Source organism: Desmodus rotundus, chromosome 12, assembly GCF_022682495.2.
Source record: "Desmodus rotundus isolate HL8 chromosome 12, HLdesRot8A.1, whole genome shotgun sequence".
NCBI classification, from domain to species: domain Eukaryota; kingdom Metazoa; phylum Chordata; class Mammalia; order Chiroptera; family Phyllostomidae; genus Desmodus; species Desmodus rotundus.
In genome coordinates, this window is record NC_071398.1 from 88834548 (window position 1) to 88844128 (window position 9581).

General features: G+C 40.8%; 1 protein-coding gene across 3 annotated transcripts in view; it reads right to left on the reverse strand.

Annotated features, from left to right (window-relative positions):
* SWT1 (SWT1 RNA endoribonuclease homolog) overlaps positions 1-9448 on the reverse strand; it is a 79092-nt gene extending 69644 nt beyond the window's left edge. For 2 of the 3 annotated variants that reach the window (XM_045188804.2, XM_024552605.3), the window contains exons 1-4: positions 9328-9448; positions 5306-5395; positions 2787-2870; positions 1058-1116 (exon numbers count right to left, since the gene is read on the reverse strand). In XM_045188804.2, coding sequence (XP_045044739.2) covers positions 1058-1116; positions 2787-2870; positions 5306-5386 — 224 coding nt within the window. In that variant the 5' untranslated portion in view covers positions 5387-5395; positions 9328-9448. Of the gene's footprint in view, positions 1-1057; positions 1117-2786; positions 2871-5305; positions 5396-8911; positions 8951-9327 lie in introns of those variants that run through there. The other variant, XM_045188800.2, reaches the window with a different exon arrangement.
* Positions 9449-9581: the final 133 nt, after the last annotated feature.

Here is a 9581-nt window from a genome sequence, read left to right on the forward strand (position 1 = left end):
TTATTTATCTGCTAATAAGTAACAATAAAAGAAAACTAAATTGTCTTTATCACTCTTTTAAAAAAATGTTAATTTTTCAATTTCAGTTAACACACAATATTATATTAGTTTCAGATGTACAACATACTGATTAGACACTTGTATAACTTATGAAGTGGTCATTTTAATACAAAACTTCAAATTTTATTGGACCTTGACTAGCACTTAATGGTATATCATGTAGGACATCAACCATATTAAAGAAAAATCAGGAAAACAACATGCAAAACAAACAAAATTTTTTAATGGGAACTTGTAGTTCTCTGAGATCTCCATATTCCTATTTTATTTGTTCTTCACAATAGCCCTGTGCTGCATATTTCACGGAATCTATGCACCATGTTTTATATGGTCATAATTAAATAAAAAACTCAATATTATCATACCTTTTAAAACACCAACAAAATTAAACTTTAAAATTACCTCTTATCAACTAGTTTTATGAAATGCTATAATGCAATAATTCAGTTTTATATTCGCAACCCAAAATACTAAAGTTCTGAGATCTTTTTAGATAAATTAGACATACAGCAAATACACATTTTTTTACAAATGAGTATAAAATCAATATTCACCTATGGCTGAATATCAACATCCTAGATTGAACTCTTGCAATAAAGAATATGAAATTTTGTGAAAAAATTATTATAATTATTTAAAAATTTAGTAACCAATGTTTTAAAATATGACATAGTGCAGGGACCATAATTTCTCAACATTATCAGCTGCAAGATTGCTCTGTTGTGTCAAAATCAAATCACTTTGGATAAAAATCTACATTTTATTTGGAAGTATCTTTTATATAGTATAGAATTCTGAAATAAGTTTTATTTCACTCAACTTTTCCTCAAATTTATATTAAGACAATTCAAAATCATAAAATGTGATGTAGCTAGAAATATTTGCATTCACAACAGTACTTATCACAGTAAGCAAACGATTTTGCAAGTCTAATTATTTAGATTCTCAATTCTAGGCCAAAAAAGTAAAAAGGTACCAAAAAGGGGGGGGGGGTTACCTTTTCAGTTCTTGTCTTCTTTTTATATTACAGTTCAGAATGTCTATATGATCTGATTTCTGCAAGACAAAAATGTGCCATTTAAGAAATGTAAGTTGTGCAGTGGCACCACAGTTACAGGGAAGGAGACTGGGAGACAGTTTGCTTTTCCCCATACTTATGTTCTAGTGAATAGGTTCACACAATACTTTAATTAATCCTTCCAATAATCTTTTGAGACAGACACTGTGATCGTCCCCATGTTACAGATAAAGTACCCAAGGCTCGAACAGAGCAAATTATCTTCCTCAATGTCACAGAGCAGGTCAGCAGCAGATCTGTCTACTCTCGGTCTACCCCCTATCTATGTGTTCTGGGATACAGGGCTAGCCTAGGCACAAGTAAAATAAGAGAGAGACAGGACATAGCCCCTGTCCTAAAGAGCTTCAAGTAAAAAATAAAGAGAAGTAGAAGAGTATGTACAAATAACCTAATGTAAGGACACAAGCGCCAAAGCGGAAGAGTAGACAGTAAGTTGTAAGACTGTTTAAAACATCAACCACCAAAAGTTAGAACATACCTAGGAAGAAAAGTGGACAAAATATATGCTAAAGGTTGACTATAGATTGAATAAAGATTAATGAGTAAAAGAAAAAGGCATTCTCAGCTAAGAGTGCTTAGGCATTCTAAGAAGCTAAAGATGCCTGGAGCCAATTCAGCAGAGAGAAAACAAACCAGCCTAGCAAGAAACAGAAGTTTTGAGGAAGAAGGAAAAAGAAAACTGGAGAGTTAGAGTGTGATCAAATTTAAGAACATCCTGAATGACAAACTAAAAAGGGAGTGAAGGTTTTTTAACAGTGAGGAAATACGATGAAATCAGTGTTTGAAGGTTAATATAGCAACAGTAAGTTGAAACAGCAGTTTCATTATATGAAAACAAACAAGTTCTTAAAAACAACTCTGCTTGCAGGGAACTTCCACTACTTTCTCCTCTTACCCACAACTCTGCGGCAATCCTGACATAAACCTAATTTCAACTTGAATGTGGGAAGTGCTTTCACCGACCACCCTTGCACTAGCTTCATGTGTTTAGTTTGCTGTCACTGCTTCTAATTATTTGTGTAGGACTCTGGACTTGGCTTTGTTGTTGGACATAGCAGGTCCTTGAATAATACCATTTCCTTTATTATTTCAGTATAACACTGATGAGATGCTGTAGGAACTGAACTCTTGTTCCTAGCAATCAGCCTACAGTAAAATCAGTTTCATTATAAATCATTTCGCTTAAAGGTTGCAGAACCTATCTACGACATAAAGTGAAAATTTACTGTGTAATTTTGTGTCCTTGGACAAGTCACTTAACTTTCCGGATCTTGATTTCTGAATCTGAAAATGCAAACACTGCATCTTCTTCCTTGGCTACCTCAAAAGTAAATTGTAAAGACAAATATAACAATATATAGGAAAAGACTTTAAAATGTCTGAATTTAAATCCATGCTATCTAATCTCAAATGGTAAGGTCCATCCGCACAAATAAATAGGGAACTTGATAAATGGGTTTTGGTGAATGAAAGGAAGGAAAAAAACCAACCCTGCTGTCTTTCCTTTGGCTATCAAAAAGCAAGTGTAATACAAAGAAAAAACTAGTGAAAAAGTAGTGGAGGAATTTATATCCTAAACTTCCTAATTGAACATTCAAACTCTAATATAAATAACTTTCCCAGTTAGTTAGAGCATGTAAACACTTACCAGTTTTCTCTTCTCTGATGAAACGTATCTTCTAGAGCAAGATGAACTCGTGGAACTTGCTGAGGTTCTTTTATCTTTCTTATCCTAAGAATGCCATTTGGAAAAAAGGGAAAGAAAAGCACAGTGTAAGACAACATTATTTCATCACTGTTATAAATCAACATTCCTTCTACATTAATAATAAATTTCAGCAGGGAACAATGTTCAAAGGCACACAAACTGGTAAGAGGAAGAGATGCCCAAATAGAAGGTAGATTCAACAAGAAATCAGAAAATCAAGGTTCTCTTAAATTAGAGACGAGAAGGGATATGGGTGTCACAGAAGGCCAGCTGAGAGCTCCGGTAAGTGCCCTGGGAGGTGGCACAGGCATGGGGGAATTCAATCGTCTACAAAGAAAATCCATGTATTTTTATAAACCCAGTTATTTTTCAGTGGGTCCTGAATTCAACAGACCCAGGATAAATATATTCTCAGTACCTACCATGTGCCAATGATATTCCAGACAGTGGGGAGAGATTAATGAAAAAAACTATCAAAGTCCCTACCCTCCGGGAAGTGAAAATCTAGTACAGCAGTTTACACACAAATAATATATTTGGTGTGTCACACTATGCTATGGAAAATAAATGAAGCACAGAAAAGAATCAGGAAATGCTGGCAGGTGGGGGATGAGGCAGTTGCAATTTTAAAGAGTAAAGACCTAGAGGAGGGATGGAACAAACCATGAGAGTAGGAAAGTATCTTCAGTTCAAAGGAAAGAGCAGCAAAGTCCCTGAGGCAGGAATGTGCCTGGCTTGTTGGAACAAAGCAAGGAAGCCACGGAGTGGAGAAAGCAGAGGGGCAATGAGAGGGAGAAGAGAAGTGGAGAGTAGGACACTGTGTCCACCCCAGCAGGGACCTGAGCTTTGACTCTGGATGAAGGGGAAAACCACTAGAAAGTACTTGCTAAAGGGGTGATGTGATCTGACTTACCTTTAAATACGATCACCCTGGCTGTTGTGTTGAGAAACAAGGAGGCAAAGGCAGAAGCAAGGAGATCAATTTAGAAGCTATTGCAATAATCTAGAAAAGCAAGTCTACCGCCTTGATCAGGGTGATAGCAGCGGGGGAGGGAGTCAGACTCTGAATATATTACTAAGAGAAAGAAAGCTGATAGAATTTGCTGATAGACTGGATGCAGGTAGAGGATGACGACCAGGGTTTTGGATCAAGCAATTGAAAGAATGGAAGTGCAATTTACCAAGCTGGGAAAACTGAGGCTGGGCACTTGAAAGGTTATTGTTTAAGAAGATGACACTGTGAAGAAGTCACCAGTGAGGAAAGAAAATCGGACTTGAAATCAGAGGAGTCTGATTTTCTTCCCTCACTTAGTCTCAAAAGATAAGTGAAGAAAGTGTTTCAAAGAGAAGGTGAAATCAGTATGTCAAATATTGCTGATTGGTCAAGTCAGAGGAGGTCTGAAAACTGACCAATGGATCCAGCAACATGGAAACCACTGCTGGCCTTAATGACAGCATATTTGGAGGACTGATGGCAAGAAAAGTCTAGTTCAAGTAGGTAAAGAATGACAATTGCACACAGCATGTCAGTTCCTAGTGTCAAATAATGTTACACAGATCAAGGCCACACTCCAAGGTCCTCTTTCCAATTACCAGTATACCTGGGAGGCCAAATTAGTAATCAGGAAGTTAGTAAGCAAAGAACAAACACCAAAACGTGTAACGATCTTGAAAATACTTCATTCAATGACAAAACAACAACAACAAAAACTCTGTGAACTAACCTGCTACCACAGAAATCACTTCTTTAGTGAATACGTACCTTTGCCAGACTGTGGTCTCTCATCTTGGATGATAATGGAGCACAAACACTATCTAACTCTGATGATACACTACAGAGTACTCAGAGTCTATAATAAAACTGAATGCAGGGGATGTTGCTTGTTTTGGTTAAATCAATCACGTGGCAGCCTTGCTTTCTGGAGACAACACCCAGCTCAATTATTTAGCTATCCTAAATTTCACTCACCAAAACACTTCTTAGAGTACTGTGCTAACAGTATCAGAAAAAGGAACAGGGAAAGCATGCATTCCCTACCCTCAGCCTCCCCTGCTCCTCCCCGTTTCGACTGGTGAGCACGTGATCCTATCCCATACAGAGTAAAGGCAGAAGGGAGAAGAGGTGGGAAATGATCTAATGGTGAATTATTTCTATGAAAAGGAGGATTCTGGGGAGGGTTAGAATTGAAGTCAGAAATGCCTAAGCAAATTACTTACCTCTCTAAGCTTTAGTTTCTTCATTTGTGTAATTGAGATAATAACAGTACCTACCTGATAGTTGTGAGGAATAAATAAAATAATGCAAGCAGAGAACAGGAAAAACAAACAACTTCCCCTGGGCCAGAAGGGCAGAACAGTATGCTTACATATGTCATTTGAAAACAGGAGTATTTTTTGCACTACACAAAAATAAACTGTAAAGAAAGGGTGTCTTTGGGTTAGTAAATCAAAATTCTTACTTCTTCATCAAAGTTGGGCAATGAGGTGATGTCTTTCCTCTGAGAGGTCTCTGTTTTTCCACAAGATTCTTTGTTGGACATTTTGAAAAGCTAAAATAAACATTAAAAGCACATTATGTGTTTTTCATCACCACAACAACCAAAAATAACCTTACAAATTATTCTTTCACTTTTTTAAAGATTGGAGTTTTACAAACCAATTTCCACTTTCTAACCATTCCTAAGATGATAGGATTCTCTCACTGCTGCATTTTATTTCAGCTATATTCTCCCTCGAAATCATCTGTTCCTCTCCTCTGGCTTCATCTATCACCTTTTCAGGAATGACTCTCAAAACTGTGCCTTTAGCTCTGACTTCTTTCTCAGGCATCACATCACCATGTGCAACCGCCTGCAGGACTAATGCAGCTTGTCCCACCCTCACCTCAAAACCAATCAGTCATAACGCCTTCCTGTTCCCAACACACCCTCTCTGTCACTCACGGAGGGCATCTCTGGGTGAATCACATACATTTTCTGAGCCTGTTTCATTATGTGTAAAACTGAGATAACCCATCCCAGCAGGGTTTTGAAGGACTCAAATGAAACAATGGATATTAAAAATACCTTGCACAAGGTAGAGCACAATAGGGTCTAAATAAACACTGGCATACGTGACTGTCTTTCTAATAGCTCCCTGAAGAGTATGCTCTATTAAAAACTTAGGAGGTGCTCATAAATGCTTGCTGAGTGAATGAGTAAATGATTTTTCTTCTTTTTTAGAATATTCACTCTTTAATTCTGAGCCATACCAACACCTGCCCACTGCAGGTCTTCTGTTAACTTCCCATACCAGTCTCACTTTTCCAGCCCTGCTCAGGTCAATTCAGTATGGCTGGCTGCTTATCCCCACCCGCTTCCTCCCCGACACACAGAAAAAGCAACTAAGACAAGCATAGTCATTCCATAAGGTCATAAACACTGTCCGGTTACAGGATACCAAAAGCATCCTGTGCTGGAACACAGAGGCCAGAAAGTGGGAACATCACCAGGACTGCCGGGACTGGAAAATATAAAAGGGGGTCTAGAAGCAAAGCCCCAAGATGAGTTTATTGCTGGTAGTGGCACATGCTGAGACCATGAAATAAAGGCTAGAAACAAGCAGTTGTAAGTACTCCTGGTCATGCTCACAGTCAGTGAAGTTCTCTGAGAGAATAATCAATTACATAAAATCAAACTTTTAGAATTCTTTGATGAATACGAAAAGAAAAATGCTGACAGCTCATGCAGACTCTGGCCAGCAGTGCCCACGGTGTTGTGGATGTGACAAACAAAATCACGCGGACTACAGAAGTCCTGTGGAGAAAAGGGACAGCATGGCCACTCTAAGCAAGAGCGCGCGCTGACCCTTGCCTGGACAGGCTTCTATTGCTTTGGGGGAGCATTACATCAAGGAAGGTCCTCATTCATTATGCTCAGGTTTGCTTTAAGCGATTAGTTCTTCCAGATAACAAAGAAAAGAATGTTGCAAATGCAAGGGAACATAAAAGTGATTGATCTGGTTACATTCCATCCTTGGAATGTCTTAGCACAGACTTTAAGGAGTTACCATATACATTAAACATCTGCTGTCTTAACTCAGGGTGAGGGAGTCTTAGCAAAAGCAAGCCTCAAAGCAGCCTAGATATAATGCAGGCCTGACCCCCCATGGGAAAGCCGACCTGGCTCCTGTGTGCCGCCTCCCAACTGTTGGTTTTCTGAACTAGAGCTAAGCTACATTCACCCTTGCCGCGCAGACCGGTTCCCTATAGACAGGTAACAAAAAATACAATAATAAATATTGTTAGAAGAATACTCAACATGGACGTCTAAGAACAGATTCCAAATTACCCAGAAATTTTGCTTTGCAGTATAACTTATGGCAATATTTGAGTTCACAGTTGAGCTTCCAGATTAATCACCCTGCTGTAAGGATTCCCATTCCACTTGGGCCAGGGAAGCGGGTGGCACAAGGCAAACAAGGCAACAAAACAATAATTTCCATAAAGTGAATTGCTCAGAGGCAATGGACTATACAATGGTTATATAATTCTTTTTATAATTTAAACTCAATTCATGTTGGTCTGATGTTGCTTTGAATACAAAATAATGCTAATTTAAAACCCTTACCTGGAAAAAACACAATAAAACTTTTTTTAAATAAATAAACCTCTTACCCGCAAAACAAATCGAAAGAAACACCGCAGAGTGGGGTCTACTGAAGGAAAAACACTCTATGTTCACCATGACAAGTGCTTTACATTTATACAAAGTATGAAATTCATATTGATTTTATGAAAATCAAAATATAAACTAAATGGGAGACCTCCTGTGCTGGCCAGCCTCCAAAATGGTTCCTGATGATCTCTGCTGCCTGGTAACTACAATCTTCTGTAGTCGTCCCCTCTCACAATAAACAGCGCTGCCCTGTGCTTCCAGTAAGATATTGCTAAATGGAGTATGTGGCTAGGTCATGTAAGACACTGTGGTTCTGCCTTTCTCTGTCTTGAACTGCTGTTCTAGAGAAAGCCAGTCACCATGTCATGAAGACATTCAAGTAGCCCAGAGAGATGCCTGCCAGCAGAGGACTTGGGCCTCTTGCCAAAAAACAACCCAGTGCCAAGAATGTGAGTGAGCCACCTTTGAAGCTGATCCTGAAGTCCTTCGCATTGGCAGCATCCTTGCCAGGCATTTTCGCAAGTTCACAAGAGACCCTGAGCTAGATACACCCAAAAAGCCATTTCTGAATTCCTGACCTACTGAAACTGGGGGGCAATAAATGCGTATCGTTTTAAGCCACTAAGCTTTAGTATAATTTAGGCAGCGATAGATTAGTAATACTCACTTGCCGTGTCTTTGTGTGCATTATAGAAGGGATTATTATACCCATGTGTAATGCGCATCCTTATTTCTCCCCTCAAAAATATGGGCAAAAAGTATGCATTATACACAGCAAAATACGGTAATTCTTCAAACTAGGAAGATTCCTTCTTTAGGATGTCTCAAGAGCAGGACCATGCCTGGAAATTCTTGCTAAAATTCCCATGGAATGCACATGCTAAAATCTAACCCTTCTCATCTTGTTTTCCAGCTGGTATTAAATGATGCGATCGACGTGCTGAATCAAGCTTTCAACTAACCATCTGGCTTTCAGAAGTAAAAAATAAATGATTCTTGGATGATGGACAAATAGTTAGCTACTACTCATTTCTGTAAGTATTATGTATTACTATCCCATTTTTAATGGTCTTCTACCTGAAACTAAAAGGGGCTTCCCTCTCCTGTTGCCCAAAACGTTCGGACCCGTCCCAGGCAGAAAAGCGAAAAACTTATTCCCCGTGCCCGTCCCCGTGGGCTTGCTTGAGGGCGACTTAAACTCCTGCGGGCCTAGAGTAAAGGTAAAGGAAGTACTAAGGGGGGGAGGGGGAGGGGGAGGGGGCGGGGGTCTGACTGGCATGTGCCTTAGGGAATCCGAATTGCATCAATCAAAGCTCAACACACTCAGAGTTCTGGTATTAAAAGCCCAGACACAAGCGGGGACCGGAGGGAAAGGGGCGGGGACCGGGCACTTATCCACTGGACGCTTACATCCACTAAGCAGCGCTGAAGAAACCGGGAACGTGTAGATTACAGCAAAAGTAAAGTAAGAGTGTTTGGGTCACGGCGTGGGTAAGGGTGCGAAACGAAGAGCAGACCCCAACTCTAATCAGCCAGACAGACAGGCAAGCTCGTCAGCGGCTCGAAAGTCGCGTGGACCCACGGACTCCGCGGGAAGTGACCAGCCTCAGCGCCGAGCGAGAGACAGCCCCCAGAGGCAGGGCCGGGCCAGAACCACACCCTTTCACCGAGGAGACTCGACTCCGGGTCCGCCCACAGAGTCGCCCGCCCCAAGCTCCGGTGGCCCTTGAATCCCCGGTCCAGCGAGCAGCCGCCGAGGTCTCGGAGTAACCGGAGGAAGCTACCCAGAAAAACGTCAATGAATCTCCCCAGTTTCCCAACCTTACCAGCGCCGGGGGCAGTGGCGACTCCGGAGACCCGGCCGAGAGAAAGAGACCCCCCGAGCCCGGGGCCCGCTGGGAAATGTAGTTCTTCACGCGGATCCCGTTACCACTCGAAGGCTCCAGAGCGTCCGTTTAGCTTGGCATTCACTTTCTCCTAGGATTTAGAACTACGGCTCCGCCCCCGGCGGCGCGGTGCACCCTGGGTATTGCAGTCTTGGCTTGGTTTGGTGGTTGACGGCTGGAACGGCCGCGCACTG